This window comes from Balaenoptera acutorostrata, chromosome 6, assembly GCF_949987535.1.
Source record: "Balaenoptera acutorostrata chromosome 6, mBalAcu1.1, whole genome shotgun sequence".
In the NCBI taxonomy this organism is placed as follows: domain Eukaryota; kingdom Metazoa; phylum Chordata; class Mammalia; order Artiodactyla; family Balaenopteridae; genus Balaenoptera; species Balaenoptera acutorostrata.
In genome coordinates this window covers 22791065-22814584 of record NC_080069.1, presented here as the reverse complement: position 1 = coordinate 22814584, position 23520 = coordinate 22791065, and the positions used below count along the sequence as shown (strand labels likewise).

The 23520-nt window shown below is 40.7% G+C and overlaps 1 protein-coding gene across 14 annotated transcripts in view; it reads left to right on the top strand.

Annotated features, from left to right (window-relative positions):
- The first annotated feature begins 1402 nt into the window (after positions 1-1402).
- LOC130708441 (serine palmitoyltransferase 1) overlaps positions 1403-23520 on the top strand; it is a 65781-nt gene continuing 43663 nt past the window's right edge. For 2 of the 14 annotated variants that reach the window (XR_009008651.1, XM_057548710.1), the window contains exons 1-5: positions 1440-1538; positions 4164-4271; positions 7249-7343; positions 14480-14573; positions 15144-15216. Coding sequence is in view for 10 of the 14 variants with exons in the window: in XM_057548710.1 (XP_057404693.1) it covers positions 1482-1538; positions 4164-4271; positions 7249-7343; positions 14480-14573; positions 15144-15216 (427 nt within the window). In the remaining 4 variants the exon portion in view is untranslated. Of the gene's footprint in view, positions 1539-4163; positions 4272-7248; positions 7344-13102; positions 13231-14479; positions 14574-15143; positions 15217-22486; positions 22700-23520 lie in introns of those variants that run through there. The other 12 variants (XM_057548705.1, XM_057548703.1, XM_057548714.1 and 9 more) reach the window with 11 other exon arrangements.

The window sequence follows — 23520 nt, the reverse complement described above, 5'->3', positions numbered from 1 at the left end:
TCCTTTAGGAAAAAATAAAGGCCCATACCTCTCATCATACAAAAATATAATTTCCAGAATAATTAAAGAGCTAACTATAAACAACAAACTGAAGCATGGGAGGAAAACCTAAGTGTGGTGAAGATGGTCTTTCTAAGCAAGATACAAACCCACAGGCAATAAAGGAACAGACTGACACATTACATAAAAATTAAAATATAGGTATGACAAAAGACAATGTAAACAACTAGACAGAAATTGGGCAAAAATAATTGTCACACATGAAATAGGAAAATATAAGATATTCAGAATGCATAAAGAACTTCCATACATCCATTAGAAAGTGAAAAATAACTAATAGAAAACTGGGCAAAGAATATGAATTGATGATTCACAAACGGACTACAAATGCCAATAAACATATAAGAATAACCATGAATAACCAGCAGCATGGAAAGTAAAATTCAGTGGAGACATTTTATCTCCATTAAATTAAATTGGCCAAAAATTTTAAAAGATTGATAATATCCGTCATGAGATAGAGTGTGAATACACTTTCAAACATTTAAAATTGGTTGAGCCATTCTGGAGAGCAGTATGGCAGTATTTATCGACATTAGCGTGCATATTGAGTAAAATTCGACTCTGAGGAAACTTGTCAGATATACCCCAACACGCACAGAAAGACAATAGGGCACATCAATGTTTACTGTAGCATTGTTTGTAACAGGTGAAAAAGTAGAAAAAACCTAAGTGTTCACCAATAGGAAAATGTTTAAATAAAACGGAAAGAGAAATACACATAACAAATTATTCCAATCAATAGGCTTCTTCGTTGATTAAAAACACAAGATTTATAGCCAAAAAAAGAATGGAAGAAAAGCAATTGTAGAACAATATTGTCCCTATGCTCCCGGTTATATTGAAGAATTCCAACCGAAGTGTGTGTGCACACCACGTTGGGATACAGAGGCTCTTGAAGGTTCCACACCAAACTCCTATATGGCTTAACACCTGCAAATCCTTAGGCTAGGCTTTATACACAGTAAGTGCTATATAAGAGTTGTCTATTTTTTTTTACGATAATGCATTCCTGCATTACTTATGTAATTTAAAAGTAAAGAATATGTTTGCGATTGCATTAATAACTCCCTGCACCAAACTGCCTAACAAGCGCGAGGACCATTCATTAAAATCTCTCCATCCTGAGAGCCTAGCACGGGGTCTGGCACATAAGGGCCACGTTGTGAACACCTGCCGCGGGGACCAGCCTGCCGCTTCCCACCCCTCCCCGCACCCAAGCGAGACCTCAAGTTGACCTTCCACCCCGAAACCTTCCTCAGCCAGCGCAGCCACCGGCCACCCAGTACGCAGGCGCGAGAAGGCGGGGCCCAACTCACGGCAGCCCCGCCTTCCGGGCGTGTAGACGTCACTGGACCGCGCCGCGCAATATCTGACGTGCCTGCGGCCCGCCTGCCGGAAGGAAACCCTGGCGGCTAACTATGGCGACGGTGGCGGAGCAGTGGGTGCTGGTGGAGATGGTCCAGGCGCTCTATGAGGTGAGCTTGGCGGCCCCAGGGGTCCACGACCACACCCAGCCCTGGGGAGGTGGGACGTTTTGTGTGGATTTTTGGTCTGAGGCCTGGGCAGGCCTGGCCCGGTTACGCCCGGACCCCCGGCGTCCCTCGCTGGAAAGGCTCATAGGCGCACCCATTTCCCAGTGGCGGAATGTAGGGAGGCACGGGCGGGAGCCGGAGCCGGGGGTCTCGTATTGCGCTGCTGCGAGCGCGGAGCCCTCTCCAGGTCCTGCCCGGATACAGGAGAGAGGCTAGTCAAAAACAAGAGTTGGGACTGATGGTAAAACGGAGTGATGAAAGTAGAGTGGAAAATCTCAGTCTGGAGAGGTCCCAGGGAAGACAGGTTCTCGGAACTGTGGACCAGGGAATAGGGGAAAGAATTGTAATAAGTTGGACTTTGTTTTTGTTGGAACGTGGGGTTAGAAAGGAAGCCGAATGATTTAGGTATGTGAAATAGTTTGTCATTCTTCCCGCCTACGTCCCATTTTCTGTCTTGTAAAGATAAAATTATTTTAGTAAAAATTTAAAGAAAGACCAGTTAGGAGCTTTTTTGAAAGGCCAGAATGTTCATTCATTTGACATTTAGTGAGTTTCCATGCAGTGTGCAATGGAACTTTCTGCGTGTTCTCTGAGCTGTTCAGTACAGTAGCCCACTAACCACATGTGTCTGTTAAGCACTTGAAACGTGGCTAGTGCAACTGAGGGGCTGAATTTTTCATTTAATTTAATTTAGATGTGTATTGAAATAGTTGAATGATGCTAGTGACTACAGTATTGGACAGCAGAGATCTAGATGCTAGGAATAGTGCAATGAGGGAACAGGTAGAAGTCCCTGTGCTTACAGAGCTTACATTCACTTAAAGTGAATCTGTTTTCTTTTGATAATTTTCTTAAAACTTAATATAGCGTTTACTGGTAAGGGTGATGATGCAAGATGTATTATTGCAAAACCCATCAGGACTTTTTGAAAAAAAACAGGAGAGCAAATAGAGCTTAGGTGATGTCCAGTCTTAGGTAGATTATAGTGACTAAGAAGAACCACTAAAATCTAAGATTTCTTTCTTAGAAATGAATAATTTCTACTATATGTTGTTGCTGCCTTTTTGAAGACTGCCCTTTGACTATGTAACTTCTCATACCCTGATATTGACCATGAGTGAGACTTGAGAGACGGTCTCCTTGATGTAACATTTCCTAGGGAAGAAAAGAAGCCACATTTGTGATTTTTATTAATTCAGTAGACATTTCAACTTTTCTTAGGATTTCTTTGTGGAGTGGAATGTTTAGTGACTTGGACTTATGTTTGTCAACTATAATCCAATTATTGATAAAACCAAAAGGATTTTTTTAGTCGAGTCCTCATTCTTAAATGAATTATAGTCAGGAGGGATCAGCAAATTTTAAAAATAGTGTTAGATTTCTGGTTTTGCTTCTAATTTCTGTGCACAGTGTATGCAGAATTTGAGGAGTCTTGCTGTGTACCCATACATATGTAACATGTATGTAGTTTTAAAGTTATTTGTCCAATGACCTGAAAGTTTATTTATGAAATAGTCAGCAGTTTCCCTGGTCCCCGCTTCTGAACTTTTTTAACTATTGTGAATCATCATTGCTTTTTTTTTGTCTAATGTTTGAAAATAATTTGTATTTACGTTTCTAAATACCTCTTTTTTTTAACATCTTTATTGGAGTATAATTGCTTTACAATGGTGTGTTAGTTTCTGCTTTATAACAAAGTGAATCAGCTGTACATGTACATATCTCTTCCCTCTTGCATAAATACCTCTTTTAAATGACTTTTCAATGACAACCTATTGGAATGTAGCACCCGATAACTGACTTATGGAGGTTTAGTTGATACCTGGAATCTTTTATATGCACTTACTGTATCTAGTTGTGTAAGACATAGAAGTCAGCCTGGCTTTTATCCTGGAAATGTTCAGTTGAAAAGAAGACCTGATGTGGATAATTTCATTAAGGTACCTTTGTGGATGTTGACATGGAACACACTACATACTTTTGGGGAACTGTGGTAGAAAAGAGACCTGCTATTTCTTTAAGCACTTATAAAGTCTTTTTTTCTCTGCCACGTTCCAAGGAGAATTTAAAGAGGCCTATTGGGGATACAGGAAATATAGTAAGTTGTGCAAAAGTCTTTGAGAATTATGGAAACTGGTGTCCAAATAATTCTCAATTTATCCATGGTATGTGGGGGTTGTAGAAGGCTTGTGAAGCTGTGAAATGTTTGTTACAGTCATTTCCCACCAGTAAAAATATAAATTACCTGAAGGATCTGATAGTTGATATTGTTTGACTATTGGAATTCTGTGTCAGGTTTAATTTTAAAAATTAATTTTATTCCTAAAGATGTTTTTATTCCTAACGCTGCAGTTTTAGAGATTTTTCATGTAGGAGAAATTGCCTTCTGTTAGAAATGGGAAAAGGAATGAGTAGAAATGAAGTGCGCTTTGAAAGTAAATTTTAAGAAGTAATAAATAGGTTAAAGGTCATGGGAGCAGTATATGCAAGTGAATTAAATTTTATGTGCAGGTTTTGGAAATGTTTATTTCACTTCTTGTTTTGCTTCTGTTTTTGACTGACTCCTAGGCTCCTGCTTATCATCTTATTTTGGAAGGAATTTTAATACTCTGGATAATCAGACTTCTTTTCTCTAAAACTTACAAGTTACAAGAACGATCTGATCTTACAGTCAAGGTAAGAAGTTAAATCTCTATTTTATTATTTGGTGTATGATTATAGTTGCTACATCTTTTGAAAAAGGACTTGTGGTGGCTCAACTATAAATGTTAAAATATTTTCTGGAATGTAAGGAAATCAGGGTAAGCAAAATACGGGGAAGCCAGGGATAAAGTGAATACACAAAGGAGTACCATGTTACAGGCCTTTATACTTTGCTAGGAGTAAACAGCAGCCTGGGAACGTACTAGATGCTGGACGGGAAGCATGGATGCATGCTGCATTTCAGATGTCCGTATACAAGAAAGATTACATGAGTTGCTCGGGAAAAGCACCACTATTTCTGAAGCCTGAATGAAAGTTTTCCCTGTAGTCTTTATAAAGGAAATTCAGAGTTAGAAAGAATCCTCCCCATCCCACTGCTCTCCACCTTCCCACCCCAAATCAAATTTTGATGTGTTCTGTATGGTAAGGGACCCAGCTCCAGCCCAAGCTAGGCAAACCTTAGGAAGCAGAAGTGTCGCGAGGACTTGCAGTCCTGCCCACTTCGAGTCTGTTAGTATGAGGGACCAAGGGGTTTGTGGAATCCCCTACCTTCTCACGCAGGTAGGAACGCTTAGTAACTGTGCCCCAGGTGTGAGAGGAAGAGCAGTTTTGACTGCAGTGTGGTTTCTGTAGCTTGGATTGTTTCCTTATCCGGCCTCTGTAGCAGTGTGCCAGAATACTACTTAGGGATACAGAGACGGTGAGAGATGTTTTCCCACAAAAATGCCTGAAACTTTGGTTCACAAGGCAGCATTGAGTGCGGCACAATGATGGAGCACTGCTCTCTTCTGGAGCATTCACAGAAGGAAGTGCAAGTGGAATGGAATTACAGCAATGTGGCGATTGTTTCCCTGGTTTCACTGGCTGCCCCTGCTGTCCTGATCGTTCATATTTGTCATGAGATGGTCAGGCAGTATCCCCCCTAGGGGACAAGGGATATGCAGCAGATGGTTCTTAGGGCAAATAAGTTTTGGAAACCTGGGTAAAGAAGACTAAAGAGGTGTCTCATTGCATGATTTCTTGTAACCTTTAATATGACGGTGGCTATCTGAACTGCTGTTTGGAGAACTGCCCTAAACTTGACCGTAGATCCGCAGCCCCGCCTGTGTTTTATGAATACCGTGTGAGGCGAGTGCGCCATAGGACACACCTCTGATGGTGTCGCAGCAGGATCGGGCTCTCCGGGCCAGAAGCCCTGTCGCTGCTCTTTTCCCTTGGTATTCAGGAACTCCACGTGAATGACCGTGAGGCCATGGAATAGATTTCTAGCCCAGCTTTTTAAGGGGTTGATCATTGCTAATATTCTTAGTTTCAGTTTAAACAAGTCAGTCCACACAAATATGCATTTTAAAAGAAGGATACTGAAACATAATTTTAGGATAACCCTCTAAAAGCAGAACTTACCTAGAGCAAGATTCAGTAATCACTGACATCTTACCCTAAAAGCTGTGGAAGAAAAAAAAACGATATGAGTGTTTCTAAAGCTTAACTTATGGCAGCAAAGAAGAAATGCCCTTCTCAGTTTTATAGGTCTGCAGAGTCTCTTTTTTTATTATTAATTAATTAATTAATTTTATTTTTGGCTGCGTTGGGTCTTCGTTGCTACGCGTGGGCTTGCTCTAGTTGCAGCGAGCGGGGGCTACTCTTCGTTGAGGTGCGCAGGCTTCTCATTATGGTGGCTTCCGTTGTTGCGGAGCACGGGCTCTAGGTGTGCGGGCTTCAGTAGTTGTGGCAGGCAGGCTCAGTAGCTGTGGCTCACGCGCTATAGGGTACAGCCTCAGTAGTTGTGGTGCACGGGCTTAGTTGCTCTGCAGCATGTGGAATCTTCCCGGACCAGGGCTTGAACCCATATCCCCTGCATTGGCAAGCGGATTCTTAACCACGGCACCGCCAAGGAAGTCCCCTGCAGAGACTCTTGAATACCAGGCAGTCTTGAGTTGATTCTCAAATCTGTCTCTGTGGTAGCAAGTGGACAGTATGCATGATACATACTTCAGGCTTGTTCAGGCTGCTGTTCTGTGCAGTCATTGGCAGAAATAGATGAGGAATTTATTGGCTGATTTATTCAGCCAGCATTTTTGAGTGCCTGAGCATCAGGTGAATATGCTCCTAGCCATGCCCTAGAATTGCCTATTAGGAGAAAAGTGCACAGAAGCATTTAACAGGAGTGTGAAAATAGAAGTATTGAGAGTGGGCCTATGTAAGGCAAGAATTGCTGTGGCTGTCATGTTCATCAGGTGCCTCATCTCATCCTGTACATCCAGACTACATTTTCAAAATTACATTGTTTTCTAGTTCAAGAAAGGATAAGAAACTCAAAATAGTCAAAATACTTGGAATGCATGAAATAACAGGTAAAAAGAATAAAGTGGTTTTTTATGAGAAATTTCCAAACAACTAAATCCTATTACAATAATTATTATAAGAGAGTCTTTTGGTATATTTCAGTTACTTCTGAATCCTTGCCAATGGCTTGTAGAAACAGTGCTTTGTAGTCTAGTTGATCCCTTCCTGTGACAGTCATGCCTGTAAGAACTTAAGGCATGGCTGTCTGTCATATCTTGCAGTAGAGGCTGAGCTCCCTTACCTGCAGTCATGCCTCTCACCTTTGTGTTATAGACTTTTTGTTTTATCATCAGTAGCAGTTATACTTCCTACCTCCCACAGTGAAAAATCCTGAACATAGAAATACAGTTTTTAAGAAATTTCCAGTCAGCCACAAAGCTTCATGGAAAAAGAGCCTTTAGCCTGAGATAAGGAAAGAGGTGAGGGGTTAAGTGCACAAAACTCAATAGTGATTCTGTGTCATTTCCAGGCACAGCAGCTGGACGTGTGTGTCTAGCAGTGTGTTCATTATGATGGTTCCATTACAACGAACAGCTTAGATACCGCTAGAGTTGCTGTCCAGTAATTAGCACTGCACTGTATTTTAACTGCTTTTCTCCTGTAGGAAAAGGAAGAATTGATTGAAGAGTGGCAACCAGAACCTCTTGTTCCTCCTGTCTCAAAAGACCATCCTGCTCTCAACTACAACATCGTTTCAGGGTAAATTGTTTTTGCTAGTCAAGGGCTTATATTTGGTTTCCTGTAGGTAAACTCAACAAAGTATACAGTGGTTTATATAGTATTCCTTTTTTAACTGAAATAAGATTTTTAGAAATTTCTGGAGATCAGAAACTGCTTTTTAATAGTCTCCAATTTGGGTTTCTGAGTTTGTCCGTTTTTAAAAATATATATATATATATTTTTAAAGTAATACACACATGTAATATTTCAAATGGGAAGACAGTTAAAATGAAAAACAGCATTCCTACTTTTTCCCACCTGGATTGTTTCTGATTTTATATCTGTTGAAGGTTACCTTCATAACTAGATACTAGCAGTATGCTTACACTACTGTTTCTTGATTGATTAATGATAGGCAGTGCCTGTTGACTTTCACAATATGAATTATGAAACTTCAGCTCACTTATGCTACCCACCTCCTGGCTTCCAGTGTTTTATTTATTTTTATTTTTATTTCTTAAATTTAAGTATACAGAAAATATCAGGCACATATGTATCTACCACCCAGAAGTAATAGGTATTAACATTTTGCTCTCTTTACTTTAAATCTATTTTTTAAAAGAAATAAAACATTAGAAATGCAGTTGACCCTTGAACAGTATGGGGGTTAGGGGCCCTGACCCTCTGGGCAGTCAAAAACCTGCATATAAATTAGAGTCAGCCCTCCAGATACCCAGTTCCTCCAGATATGTGGTTCTACATCCATGGATTCAAGCAACTGTGGGTCATGTAGTACAGTAGTATCTACTGTTGAAAAAATCTGTGTATAAGTGGACCTGCACAGTTCAAACCCATGTTGTTCAGGGGTCAAGTGTATCACTAAAGAAATCCCTTCCCATCTATCACTTACTCTTGGCCTCCCAGGCAAGATAACCACCATCTTGAAGTTGGTAGATGTTTTTCCTTTGCTTATATTTATACTTTTGCCACAGCATGCCTGTTGCCATGAAAGTGTTTAGTATTCTATTTAAAAATATGATGTAGGATAGTCTCCTGAGTATGTCCTTCTACTTCTGGTCTGATCTGAGAGAGGCTTGTATTCTTCACTTTCGCGAATTTCTTTGGTCTCATGAAAGTTTTACTTGTCCTGAAATCAGACTTACCAATCATTAATGTTATGGTTATAAAATCCTTCCTACCACAAAGGTCTAATTTGCCTGTTTTCCGTATGACAGGTAGTTGTCCCAACATTATTAGTTGAATAGTCCATTTTTTACCTACTGATTGGAAATTTCCCTTCTTTCATATGTCAAGTTCCCTTATAAAGGATCTGTGTCTGGCTTTATTTCTATTCTTTTGGTATATTTATCTCTCCCTGTGCCAGAACCTCGCTTATACCACAGCTTAATAATAGGCCTTGACTAGAGTGAGTCCTTCACCTCCTTGTTCTTCACAATTGTCTAGGCTATCCTTGACTCTTCACTATGAGTTTAGGTTTAGCTGCTCAGATTTGACCAGAAAATGGGTTTGGGTTTGTGACTAGTAATGCATTGAATTTATGGATTAATTTGGAGAGAATTGGTATATTGCTAATACTGAATCTCTTCACCACGTACCTTGTGTGTCACTTGTATACTTAGGTCTTTTATGTCTCTGAGAGAAGTTACATAACGTTCTTCATAAAGATTTTGCTTAACTTTTTTTTTCCTACTTTTTATTTGGAAATAATAGTAGATTCACATGCAGTTGTAAGAAATAATACAGAGAGATTTCATATACCCTTCATCAGTTTCCCCCAATGGTAACATCTTGCTTAACTATAGTACAGTATCACAACCAGGAAATTAACATTGCATATCTTTTAATAGCTTCGTCTCTGGGTTCCAGAGAGTTTTCACTTCTGTCATGAAGCATCATTTTCTTCTTGTTTCTGTGTTATTGCATTTGCTAGGATACCTACCATGCAGTGTTGAATAGGAGTGGTAACAAGGGCCTCTGTATCCTGTTCCGGATGGCTTTTAAGGGATAACCTGTATGGTGTTATAGGCCTTCCTTTCTCTTCCTAGTTTGCTAAGGGAACTTTTTGTTAGTTTTAAAGTCAGTGTTAAATTTTATTAATTTTTTTTTAAATTTATTGAGATGGTTGTGACTTTTCTCCTCTAATCCATTGCTATATTAAATTGTACTGATCGATGTTTTTTACATTAATTAAGCATATACGTAAATTTTTTTGAGAAAAATTGCAAGCAACCGTGCCACTCATCCTCACCCCAGATCTCAGCTCTGTAGACTTGCAGAAAGATGGGAGATTTACTCTCCGGAAAGGCTAAATATCAATTGAAAGTCCTAAGAATGTGTGAGGAGGCGGGTGCCATTCTAGAACAGAAAGCAAGTATATAGCGAATAATGGGATGCTAATCCCGTTTCCTCCAACTCAGCTTTCAGAACGTTGGCAACCAGATTTATCTCCTCATATACACCTCACTGGAGGATTCCTCTCTGGTGAAACTCAAAGTCAAGAGAATAAAAACAGAAAATTTTGAGTTTGGGGTCTCCACAGATGAATAAACAAGTCTGTGTCTCATTATCATAGAGTGAAGCCCACCATTTACAAAGAAGCCAAGCCCATTTACACAGTGCTTGCAATTAGCATTTCAGTGTCTTATTCTTAAAAATGTGTGGACAACCTTAAATTATGGTCCATTGATTTTCAACAGAATGCTGAGACAATTCAGTAGGGAAAGAATACTCTTTTCAACAGATTGTGATGGGACAACGGGATATACACATGTAAAAGAATGATGATGGACCCTGACCTCACACCATGTGTAAAAATTAGCTCAAAATTAATCATGGGCTTAAATTTAAGAGGAAAAACTATAAGTTCTTAGTTTAGAAGAAAGAAAACAAAAGAGTAAATCTTCATAATCTTGGATTGGCCAGAGATTTTTAGATACGACACAAAAGCACAAGCAGCAAAAGAAAAAATAGACAAACTGGACTTCATTAAAATTAAAAACATTTGTGCTTCAGAGTCCACTACTAGAGAAATGATACAAAACCCCACAAAATGGAAGAAAATATTTTCAAGTCATATATTTGCTAAGGGGCTAGTATCCAAAATATTAAATATATAAAAAGAACTCTTACAACTCAGTGATAAACCCTATTTAAGCATGACTATTTGGTTAATTTTTATTAATTGTTGGATTTTTTTTTTTTGTGAATATTTGGTATTTTTAGCATCAGTATTGAAAAATGAGTTTAGTCTTTTTCTTTTCCCTTACTGTGCTGGCCCAGCTTTGGTATCAGAGGTATATTAGTCTTATAGTTTTCGTGGCAACACTATTTGTGTTTGTTCTGTTGAGCATAGATTTTTAATCATGAATTTAATGTCTTCAGTGAGTTTTTAAAGCTGTTCATATTTCCTTTTTGAGTAAGTTTTGGTTACTGCCATTTAGTAATTGTTCATTTCTTCTTTTGTTTTCAAATGCATTGGCATGAAGTAGTTCATAGAAGTAGTTCATGAAGTAGTTCATAGTAGCTCCTTTCGTATCACTTCTTCTGCCCTGGGTCCTGGAGTGTTTGAGATTTTGTGTGCAGTCTCTGTTTCCCACAGCACTCTGGCTCTCCCTAGAGGAAGCTCCACTGACCTTCAAAACCAAATGTTTGGGACTTCCCTGGTGGTCCAGTACGAATCCACCTTACAGTGCAGGGGACCCGGGTTCAATCTCTGGTCAGGGAACTAAGATCCCCCATGCAGTGTTGCAACTAAGCCCACGCACCACAACTACACCGAGCCCACGTGCCTCAACTAGAGAGCCCACGTGCTGCCAACTACAGAGCCCATGCACTCTGGAACCCCTGCGCCACAACTACAGAGCCCACACACCCCAGAGCCTGCACACCACAACTAGAGAAGAGAAAACCTGCACACCACAACTAGAGAGAAGCCCACGTGCCACAACGAAAAATCCCGCATGCCTCAATGAAGATCCCACATGCCTCAACTAAGACCCGGTGCAGCCAAAAATAAATAAAATAAGTAAATAAATAATAAATTTTTTTAAAAAACGCAAATGTTCTGGGGGTTCATCTTCCTGGTGCAGGACATCTAGGCTGGGGAACCTCTTGTCGGGCTCAGACCCCTCACTCCTTGGGAAGGGCTTCTGCAATTGTAATTATTCTCCCATTTGTGGATCACCTACCTGCGGGTATTGGTCTTGACTATACCATGTCTGCACCTTGCCTGCCCATCTCATTGTGATTCCTTCTTTATATCTTTAGTTGTGGAAGATCTTGTCTGCTAGTCTTCAGGTCATTCTCATTGATAGCTGCTCTGTAAATAGTTGTAATTTTGGTGTGCCCATGGGAGGAGGTGAGCTCAGGGTCTTCCTAGTCTGCCATCTTGGCCACTCCCAATGCAATAAATTATTATTTATTTATTTATTTTTGGCTGCGTTGGGCCTTCGTTGGTGCACGCGGGCTTTCTCTAGTTGTGGCAAGCAGGGACTACTCTTTGTTGTGGTGCACAGGCTTCTTGCTGTGGTGGCTTCTCTTGTTGAGGGCTCTAGGCGCACAGGCTTCAGTAGTTGCAGCATGTGGGCTCAGTAGTTGCAGCACAGGGGCCCTAGAGCGTGCAGCTTCAGTAGTTGCAGTGCGTGGGCTCAGTAGTTGTGGCTCGAAGACTCTAGAGCGCAGGCTCAGTAGTTGTGGAGCACGGGCTTAGTTGTTCTGTGGCATGTGGGATCTTCCCCGACCAAGGATCAAACCTGTGTCCTCTGCATTGGCAGGTACATTCTTAACCACTACACCACCAGGGAAGTCCCAATAAATTATTTTTTAATTAAGGTGTGTACATTGTTTTTTAGACATAATGCTGCTGTACACTTAATAGACTACAGTATGGAGTAAACATAACTTTTACATGCACTGGGAAACCAAAAAATTCATGTGGTTCTCTTGATTGCTATACTTGCTTCATTGCGGTGGTCTGGAACCGACCCCGCAGTATCTCTGAGGTGTTCCTGTATACACAATTTTCTTGAGTTCTGGATTCTTTCATTCGTCCGGTTGTCTGTTCTCCCTCAAGTGCCAAACCTGTTGTTAATGGGGGTCTGTAGTATTTGTTTCTTTCTGGTAAAGCACCATTGTCCTATTTCTAAATTCACTTACGTAATTACTGACTCTCACTAATAGTGTGGTGTGGGTTTTGGCTGGGAAGGGTTTTATTTTCCCTCCTTTGACTCTTCTGAAGCCTTGCTGTGGAGACGTCTTTCTGTATCGGTTTTATTTGCCTCTGTGAGCAACTTTGAAGTGTCTTCAGCTCCAGTATTCCTGTGTTAAGTGCCCTGTCTGGCTTGCTGCTGCAAGCCTGCATGGGGCACAGGTGTTAGCCTTCCACTTCTCATGGAAACTGTTCTCCTTTCCTGCCCCATGTGCTAGGCAGAAACAAGGTGTCTGCATCCCTACGTCATGCTGGCAGCTTATCGACTCTGGTCAGGGGCTTTGGGTGTACTTATTCCTGATAGTTTGATTTCTCTGTGTGTCACATTTTTTGTAGAATGGCCTCAACTTTCACAGCAGCAACCGTTAGTACAGACTTGTCTACGTGGATATTTTGTTTTTTCATCTTTTTGTGGGTGCCAACACCTCCACATCAGGGAGGACTTACGAAACTAAAGAAGTCCTGGGAAGTGGGAAACTCAATAACAGTGGATTATTTGAAAGAGAAGAAGCTCTTGAAGCAATAGGAAAAAAGAAGAAAATATGTAATGAACACCTCTTACAAAGACAAGTTGAGAGATGAAGAAATTGAGGCTTATGCAGGCCAGGTAACATCCCTGAGTTTCTGAAGTGGTCAGTAGCCATAATACTGACGGGACCTGCCTGACTCCACAACCATGTTCTTTTCACCGAGTCTTGTGTGAGTTCATCTGCTTTTGTGAATTTACTTCAAGTAGTCATTCTTTTCCTTCCCTGGTTTCCCAGCATCTTTCGTTATTTTTCTCATAGAAAACCAGTTCTGTTAAAACATACCAGTGAGAGTGGTGTTCCCCCGTCTTTTCTGACCACAGTGCATTTTACAGAGCAGCCCAGTGCACAGAGCAACGCATGTGTAGAACAGTTCCGTGCCACCGTCCTTTCCCTGGCCCTGTTGGTGCATTTCCATTCCATCCTATTCTTATGGTTTACTTTAGGTGAAATAGGCTGGCTGTGACTAAGTGAATTGATCTCACAACCCTTTAATAGCTCATGTCCCATAGTTTGGCCAGTGTTTTTGAAGCATGACTTAAAGCTAGAGTATTTGTCAGCAGAGGACATAATAGGTTGTCTCCTCAAGAGCCCATCTCTTGTCTCAGCTGAACTCAATCCATGCTTCTCCTATGCAACTGGCCACTCTATTTTCCCCCCTTTTTGGATGAGGGGGATTCCTTTTAAATGGTATTCCAGCATTAACTTTAGAAATTGGGAACAGCGCTTACTTATTCTTTTGGTGGCTTCCTGTAGGTAACATGTAATTTTTTTTAAATATTTATTTATTTTTATTTATTTATTTATTTTGGCTACGCCGGGTCTTAGTTGCTGCATGCGGACTTCTTAGTTGCTGCATGCAGACTTCTTAGTTGCAGCGTGCATGCGTGATCTAGTTCCCCACCAGGGATCAAACCCAGGCCCCCTGCATCGCGAACGCAGAGTCTTACCCACTGGACCACCGGGGACGTCCTAGTAACATGTATTTTTAAACCACTTAACTGTAAGATTGTTGCTTGCTCTGCCTCTTCATACCTTTGATCTTGATCTTCTTATGTTTCCTCCCTGTGTGTCTCATTCCAGGGACTTTATTTAGCAGCTTCTTTCTTAAGTGAGTTTTAGAGCTAAAGCAGCGGTGTGCCAGTAATCTAGGCGCCGTGGACTTCTAGCTCACTTCTTTATCTGAGTAGTGCGGGCGACCTATTAAGAGTAGAGCTGATGACCGAGTGTCTGACTTTTAATATGCTACTGTCTAATTCTACTTCTTAAGAATAAAAAGAGAGAGAGGAGGCTAGAGTGCAAACAGAGTAGAATGGCAACACTTGGGTGTCCTGTCGCCTTCCCTCTTCTGGACAGCTGATAATGTGTGTCCTGTAACAAGAATGACTGCTGAAGTATACCACTCTTGTCTCTTTCCCCAGCCCTCCAAGCCATAACATTGTGGTGAATGGAAAAGAATGTATAAACTTTGCCTCATTCAATTTTCTTGGACTGTTGGATAACCCTAGGCTCAAGGTAAGTAGCACATATGCTGAAGTGGACAGATAACATGACTGACATAAGCATCTGGACATAAAATAAGAGACAAATGCAGAATATCAGAAAGGGCTGTGTAAGTACTTACTCTTGACTCTTTAGTGACAGAGCTGTAACCTAGTTTTCAACAAAGGGAGGCAAGGGTGTCCTAATGTGGCTTAGTGTTGGGTGACAACCAGAGAACTATATGAACCAGACCCAGGTAATAGTTGGAGATGTATCTAGGAAATTGCTTCATCTCCTGTTGGGATTGTGGGCCAGTAAACATTTTTTGAGGAAAGACCTATGCCCACAAATGCCAGAAAGTGCGAATGCATTGAGTTAACCAGGTTTTAATGATCAAGCTAATATAACTTTTCCATGTTTTAAGTCGTATACCTAAGTCTTCCCACCCCTCTTTTCTTTATATCCTGTTAGAATGGTCTTAGTACTAAGAAAGGAAAAGCCAGGGTACTGGGGAGCTGTGTGGGTTAAAGAATAGGAAATGTCATTTTTAAACTGTTGAAGATATATTATTACAGTCTAATTTTTTTTTTTACTTTCACGAAGGCGGCAGCTTTGGCATCTCTAAAGAAGTGTGGTGTGGGGACTTGTGGACCTAGAGGATTTTACGGCACATTTGGTATGTTTTCTGTCATATTTTTCAGACTCCTGCTTTCAAGAATTAAGATTCAGTTTGATTTCAGAACTCCTTGGAAAAGGTATCCTTAATGAGTTGTGGTAATAAGCTGGCGAACTTTCTAGATTTTGTGTTTGAGATCATTGGTAGGAGCTGCACTGGTCTGGGGCTGACTGTCCCTGTGGAGAAGAGCCATAGGTACCTAAGGCACACTGTCTCAGTAGGGCGAAGCCCGAGCTCTTGCTGCATTTGCCCCAGGAGACAGTGGTGTGAGGAAACTGTTTCTGCCGGGCATGACAGTTGTAAGGGGAGGCGTCCGGCTGTGAGTGGCTCTGCTCTTGGTAGTCGTGCAGGAGCCCAGATTCTCCCTGTCTCGTTGCTCTAGGCCTGAGGGCACCATCTTTGTCTGTGTGGCCGAAGCCAGGTGATGAGTATGGGGGAGCAGGCGTGCAGGGCATGGGTACCTGTTCAGGTGGGCGGGTGGGGTTGCTCATCATTCTGCCCACATTCTGTTGGTGAGAACATAACCCAGGTCACGTCTCCCAGCAGAGGGGCTGGAAAGTTGCTCTAGCTGGGCGGCCACCACGTGCCGGGAGGAAAGTGAGAACGGATTTGGGGGATGCGGCAGGTCATACACTGTGTAGCCCTTTTCTTTCTGGAATGAAGACAAAGGATCATTGACTTCCTTGTGTGTGAATGACCTGGAGATGGGCTAACTACATATTACGATGAGAGTGTGATTTCAAACACTATGAACTCCCTAAATCAGAGTCATCAAAGAAGACCCTGGAATTTTATGGTGGTTTTTTATTAAATGTATATTGTTGTTTCTGAAAATTTCAAAAATGTTGTTAAATAATTTTCCAAATGAGTGTATTACTGGAAATAACATTCTGGTTTACAAAATGTCAGAGGGTAGGGACAATGGAGCCAGGGAAGTCTCTTTTGTCTTCTCTACTCATTTTCATTTCTGGGTCTTTGTTTTTTTCACTTTAACAGTTAAGATGTTTTTATTTAAGGGAGCACCTTTCTTTATCCCTTAGCTAATTTAGTGGTTAAATTATTTTTATTGGAAACAGATGATGGGAGTTGGTGTCCAAGAATCCTACAGCTGGAAAGGATCTTTAAAATCTTGTATTCCAGCATCCCAGCTATTCAGAAGAATAGAAAGCTCAGAGAGGTTAAGTGACTTCCTCATGGTCACATAGCTAATTACTTTCAGCCCTAAAACTAGAAAATAAGTATTCTGATTTGCAATATTAATGGCAAGCTCAAAGACTTAAAAGAGCTCAGATCAGAGGCTCCCTCTTTCCTCCAGCCTAGTGCAAACATGATTTGTTTGCCTGCTTTTTATTGGTAGGGTATTATTTCCTTCATAAGAATTAGAAAACCAGAAAAGGCATTTTTTTTACAGGGTTGTTTGTTGTAATCTGATCAACAAGGCTTTCTTTCCATGATCTGCTTGCGGGGTAAAGAAATTTTTTCTTGAAAGCCTCTCTTTCTAGTAGATTTTATTTGCATGTGTGGCCTTGGCTCTTGCTCGGGAGTTAAATCTGAGAAGACCGATAAGAGATTTATTGCTAAATTTAGTGGAAAAAAAATTTCAAATCTTCAAGACCAGTTTTCCCAGAGCTATGGAAATATGTTGTTTTAATTGCCCAGTCAATTTTTCATTTGGATCACCTGAAATATGTGTAATAGGATGCTGTGTGCCTCTAAACTTGGGGGGGGTCGTTAAATTAATGATTTAAAAATTTTTTAATTTAAATATAGTTGACATACAATATTATGTTAGTTTCAGGTATACTGTATAGTGATTTGACATGCATACATTATGAAATGATCACCATGGTAAGTCTAGTAACTGTCTGTCCCCAAAGTTATTACAATATTTTTGGCCATATTCCTTATGCTGTATGTTACATCACCATTGCTTATTTATTTTATAACTGGAGCTTTGTACCTCTTAATCCCCTACACCTAATTTTCCCCACCCCTGATCCCCTTTCCCTCTGGCAACCACCCCTTTGTTCTGTGTATCTATGAGTCTGTTTTCATTTTGTTTTATTTTGTTTTGTTTTTTAGATTCCACATATTAGTGAGATCATATGCTATTTATCTTTCTCCAACTTATTTCACTTTTCATAAAACCCTCTTGATCCATCCTAAATTAATTTTCTTGATGGAATAATTCAATGCATGATATAAACCTCAAAGATTTAAAGAGATAGTGAAGTCTTCTCCCCACTGCCATTCCGCCCCCAAAAAAGCCAGCTGCTATCAGTAGTTTCTTGTTCATTCTTCCAGGCTTTTTTTAGTGTGTGCAAACCACTTCCATACATTTTCCCCCCCGTTTTACAAAAATGGTAGCATACCACATACATGTGGTGTGCTGTTCAAGTGCGTTTTAAATTTAAATTGGATTTCATCTTTCAAGTGTCTGAATGGGCCACCAGAGTCAATATAATGAACACGTAATTGTGTATTAGCTACTCTGAACTACATTATTGGTCACTGTGTCATCCTAATGTAGTTGAAGGTTCAAACAGACTGTGGTATCTGGACAAAGGTTGAAGGTTAATTGGCAGTGTGATGGTTTTGTAATAAGACACCAAACCTACAGCTTGGAGTAATGTGTATTGTTTTTTGAGTACATTGTCCTTCCTGTAAACTTGTTTTGTTCCTTTTCAGCAGTTGCCCATGCTTGCTTATCATCTTTTTTCCTTTCTTTATGTGTATATCGTATGTATATTTACTTGGTTTTCCAACAGGGTATTTTCTGTGTTTTTCCTTATTCTGGAACTAATCACTTAAATTACTGTAGTTGTGTTAAATTACCTTGAAATTTCAGTGTTAGATAAGTTCAAGAAGCTACTTGAGGTCAGCTAAGGCTATATTTTAAATCTCTAAAATACCCTTGGGACTTCCCTGGTGGCGCAGTGGTTAAGAATCCGCCTGCCAATGCAGGGGACACAGGTTCGAGCCCTGGTCCAGGAAGATCCCACATGCCACGGAGCAACTAAGCCTGTGTGCCATGACTACTGAAGCCCGTGCACCACAACTACTGAAGCCCGCATGCCTAGAGCCTGTGCTCTGCAACAAAGAGTAGCCCCCACTCGCCACAACTAGAGAAAGCCTGCGCACAGCAACGAAGACCCAACACAGCCAAAAATAAATAAATAAATTTATTTTAAAAATAAAAAAAATAAAATACCCTCTATAATTAAATTATTCTGAATATTTAGGGTACATTTGCCCTTTGTACTGAGCATTAAAGCAGAAGTGAACTTCCCTTTCCTCTCATTTTAGTAGCTTACATGTGAGGCTAGGGTCTCTTTCCCAGGCCCACCAAAAGGTTGCTTTTGATTTTGGCTTTTTCTTTTCCTGGAAGTACTAATATCACTCAGGCATCTGTTTTCAGTGATGAAAATGCTCCCTCTTTTAGCTCTTTTCTCAACTTTTCAGATAGTGAATGAAAATCACTTATTGGAAAAGTAAATTTCCTTATTAAAACATTTTCTGTTTATTATTTCATAGTAACATAATAGATGATACTAGATGATTAACACAGAAAAAGAAAATTGACAGTTGAATTAAAATTCTTCTAGTTTCTTAGGCTAAATGTTCTCCTGCCTCCTGAAGGCCCAGCAGGTTCTTAAAATAGTCTTGTGAGGACTGTGTGGATCCGAAGTTTTCCACCTTCTCATCTTATTGTTTTAATGTGTAGTTTAGAATCAGTCAAGTGATTTTATCAGGTTGTGGAGCCTTCCTTTCCTCTAAGGCTAATGGGGCCCCTATGCACTTTGATAGTTTCTCTTGTTGAACCTCTCTGATTGTTTTGTTTGTAATGCATTCAGATCTCATTTACATGTGGTTTATCCCTGTGCCTGGGATCTGCTTTGCATACATGATGCCTACTTGACTCTTTGGTCTTAAACTAAATCAAAAGACAATTAGTGGCAGAGTTTCATGGTGAGAGATAGTGGCATGTAATTGTGTTCTAGAGCCAATAGTAAACAATTGTTCATTTGTTTATTTTAAAAAATATTTTCTCTCTGTTGTAGGACCATGACTGCATGTTTTAGTAGGAAGGGCATTTGGTCATAAAATTCCTAGATCTGCCACTTCTTCCTACCAGTCATGGAATTGTAGTTTTCGCAGTGTAGGCAGGGAATGATCTTAGTTGCACAACTTAGAACATTTTGGTAAGAATCACATAAGATACCGTATGTGAAAACATTCTGGAAAACATTCAGCACTGTTTTTAATGTTCTAATGAGTACATAGGTGATATTTGTACTTTTAAGAAAATTGTCCAAGTCTCAAGGGATTTAAAAAAAGTATGTAACACAAAAATATGGAGATTTTAAGAGAAAATATAGTTGGTTGTTTTTAAACTGTTCTAAAGTTGGGTATTTCATAGTCTTTCCTCTGAAAAACAATCAGGAAGGCCATAATACCTCCTTTTATTCTGATAAATAGGAACTTGAACAAGTGGCTTTAATATAAGATAGTCCTTAAATATCCAGGATTTGGATAACTTAATTAGCAGATAGCGTACCTTTTTTCCTTCTAAAAGATTACTTTTTTTTATTCTACAAATATTGAGTTAATTGAACAAACACCAGCATGTTGCTTTTTCGATGCCAGACATTGTTCTGAGTGTTTTATAAGCATTCTCTTGCGGTTCTCCTAACAATCCTTTGAGGCAGGTAGAACTGTTAACCATTTGACAGGGGAAGGACCTGAGAGGCACAGAGCAGTTTTGGGCCTGTCCATGGTTCACACCTGGCAATGAGGGAGCCCAGATCTGAACCCCCTGTGATGACTGCCATGGCCAGGCCTTGTGTTTGGTGTGGGGCATCCTGCCCTGGCCTTGCCTCCCATCTGTTACGTTCTGGTGAGGGAGCAAGGTGCCAGAAAGGGCAGCAAGTGCTGAGAAGACACAGAGGCTTTCTGGTCACCTTCCTCCGTGGCCTCTTGCCTACCATATTGGTTCCTAACAGTGAGTGAGAGAATGACGCATGCAAATCTGTGGCACTAATTGTTGAAATGGATCATACACACAGAAGATAGGCATCCAAAGTTAAAGAACATGCCCTGGTAGTTTTTCTGTTTGCTGCCTCCCCCGCCCTTGGGTTAAGAGTTTCTTCCTTGCAGAGTAGCTATCAGACATCAAAAGAAGTTATGCAACTGTCCGTGTTTACCTGTCACAAAACCTGCTTTGCAAGGCTGACATCAGCTAAAACCCAGTGTCTTTAGATAGGAGGAGGAAAGGCCCATCTTTTTTAAACTTTTGGGACTAGGCAAGAACCAGTAAGTCATTGATTTATTGTAGAGGGATTCTTCTTACCACTTTATGGCAATGACATAAAAATGGCTATGAGTATGTATAATGAGAATACTAACATAATTTTTATCAACTGGGTAGCTAACTCTAAAGCCCTAAAACAAAGCCAAGATTGTTTTACTGTTTTATTGCTAATCAATGAGGAGAGTCATTTAGAGCTACAGAATGATTTAAAATCCTTTTTTGTAGTTGGCAAAAACAGTTTGTCTGTATCCATAGCATGTTTTTTTCTTTTTAAAATGGAGATACTGAATGAGAGCAATTCACTGTGGCTTGGGTTGTCCATCTGCTAGCTAAATTGTTGAGATTTGGGATAGATAATTCCCAGTTCAGAGGCAGCATTGTAATTTGAAGGAGGCCTCCTATGGGGGACCTGCCCTCCTGTCTCATCAGAAGTGAGAGGCAGCAGAGTGGTGGGGACCTATCTGTGGGCAGGGTGCTCAGAGAGCGCTAACAAAGAGGAAAGGAAGACATGCCTGAGACACGCCCGTGCTCAGCTGCATGGACGTAGCTGGTTCTCTGGTGCTTTGCTGCTTTCCTCGTTCTTGCCAGACTTTGCCTGCAACACTTCCCTGGCAGCATATCTCGTGGAAGGGCGGGCAGTCAGGAGCAGGATCAAGTCTTCAGACTTGGTGGTGTTGATGTCACAGATTTGATGCTTGAAGAGCTAAGCACTCTTTTGGTGCCATTTTGATCAACCGGGATGCATTCTTCTACACGTTACTGTGAAATCTCATATTTATTTAGTGTTGCTCTAATGGAAGTGTCACTTCTATAAAAATGACTACCTGATTGGTAATGGAAATCAAATGGTATTTCATGTGTTTTTTATGTAATAAGCTATGTTGGTATACATTTTAACTTATAAATGGGAAGAAGCATGGCTAGTTGTTTATCATTACTTGATGGGATAAATTGGAATGGGATAAATAGTTCATTTTCACAATTCTATATCATCCTTTAAGAAGTCTACAAGTGAAGTGGTCTTCAGTTTATTTTATTATTTGGATATTGCTGCTAAATTTTCTAATTCCTCACTATACCTCTCTTGCCATCAAACTGAGGTGTCGTTCGGACCCTCTGTGTCGTCTCATCTCTCACTCAGTAGCTGGCGCCCACCCCAGCAGCCTTTGGTTCACAATCGAGGGACCTCTGCGCCTTTAGTCGGAAGTCACTGTGAATGTGTTGTAGTTCTGAGTGTAGAAGGGACCCAAGTGCTTCAGACCAGGGGAGAGAAGGCACAGCTTAGCCTTGTATCTGCCCTCTGGGCTCCGAGTTCTCCATTGACAGCTGCCAGATGCTTCTCTTAGCTGTCTCACTTTGTCAAGTGGCAGAAACCCTATATTTCTCTTTGATCCAGTGCTTATCAGAGTATTTTTATGTGATACTTACTAAATGTTTGATTAACAATTGAATGAGATTGTTGGACAGCCCTCATTTAACTACTTATTAAAATTTAGTCCTTTGTGAAGTTGTATCTTTTATAATTCTTAATTTTGTCTTTTACTGGTTAAAAAGCATCACAGTAAGATTAACTTGCCTCTGATAAATCAGTGAGTGGGTTTACAGATTTTAGACACTTTATTCGAATGTTCTAAAAAGTTGTTTATTCCTGTTGCTGAGCTGACCTTACTCACTTGTTCCTCCCTGGAAGTTGGTGGAAATCTCACACTTAACAGCTAACCAGGTCTCTGTTGGAAATATTTAGTCCACTCAGTGTCCAGCCTTGTATCCAGCTGGGTTAAGTTGTTTCTTTTGTATATCTCAGTCCTGCAGGTCTTTTCCCTCTCCCCCTTCTCACCAGGAATGTCTCTGGTAGGGAGGGGCATACTTGGAGGGAAGGCTGATGCTGAAGGGGTCTCCTGGAGCGAGGCTCCCAGCCACAGGTCCTCGACATCTGAGCCGGAGGGCTCTGCCGGGCCATCAGCCCTCTCCACCGCCCCTCACTGGGGAACGTCTGGGTCCCCCTGCCACTGCCTACACTTCTGAGTTCCCCTCAGTGGACATGCCACGGCTCTGAAAGTCTGCCTTTACTCCTCAGAGTTCCTCGTTTCTCCCATGAAGCTCCAAGGCTGGAGGGGCCTGGCTGCATCCTTCCTGTATCAACTTCTGAGTTCTCTTTGCGCAGAGCATGTGGTAAAACTCTGATCTCGTTCTCCAGACTTGGGTCCTGCTGTAGTTAAAAGAGCTAAAGAAAGTTTTAAAAAATTTTCTCTGCCTCATTTTAAGACACTTGGAAGTTTTCCAGTTCACAGCCAGCTGGTACACTATTTATTTTAGACATCGCTGGTCCCTCCATCCCAGGGTGTGAAGCCTCATGGCTTAGCCTGGGAAGGTGAAAGGCTATATGGAACGATGATGTAAGAGAGAAAAAAAAATACCAGTTTAATAATTACAGTTTATCCCTATAATTACATCAACATTCTTCTTAAGCTGCTTCCATAAAAGGGCCATATTTCTCTTTGTACTATACGTTTGAATTCACCAGTACACTTCAAAAGAAATTTAGACAGAAACTCAGTACTGCAGAGTGATGGCAGGTGCCACAACTAAGTGCTGACACAAACTGTTAGAGGAGTGACCACCACAACTGAAAAAGTTCCTGTCTCTTGATGCAGAGTATGTGGGGTTCTTTTTAACTTAACTACTTTTCTTTTTTCTTTCTTTTCCTTTTAAAAGCTGGTTGACAGTTGTCTTCATGCCTGGTTTGGTCACTTCTCCTAAAATGCAAAACGGCGTTAATAAGTTAATGTCGTACATTGGTAAAGTCTTGGCATTGTTGGTTGAGGGAAGTTAAAGCAGGCAAGGTCACTGGACCTTGAATTCTTATTGCTAGAGTGATATAAAAGCAAAACCTAGAGTCAGAGCTGTCCCAGTCACATATTTATAGACAAATGAGTAGCTGATTCAGCTCACAGAGTATAGAAACAGTTTTGGCCCAGAATTATCTTAGTAGA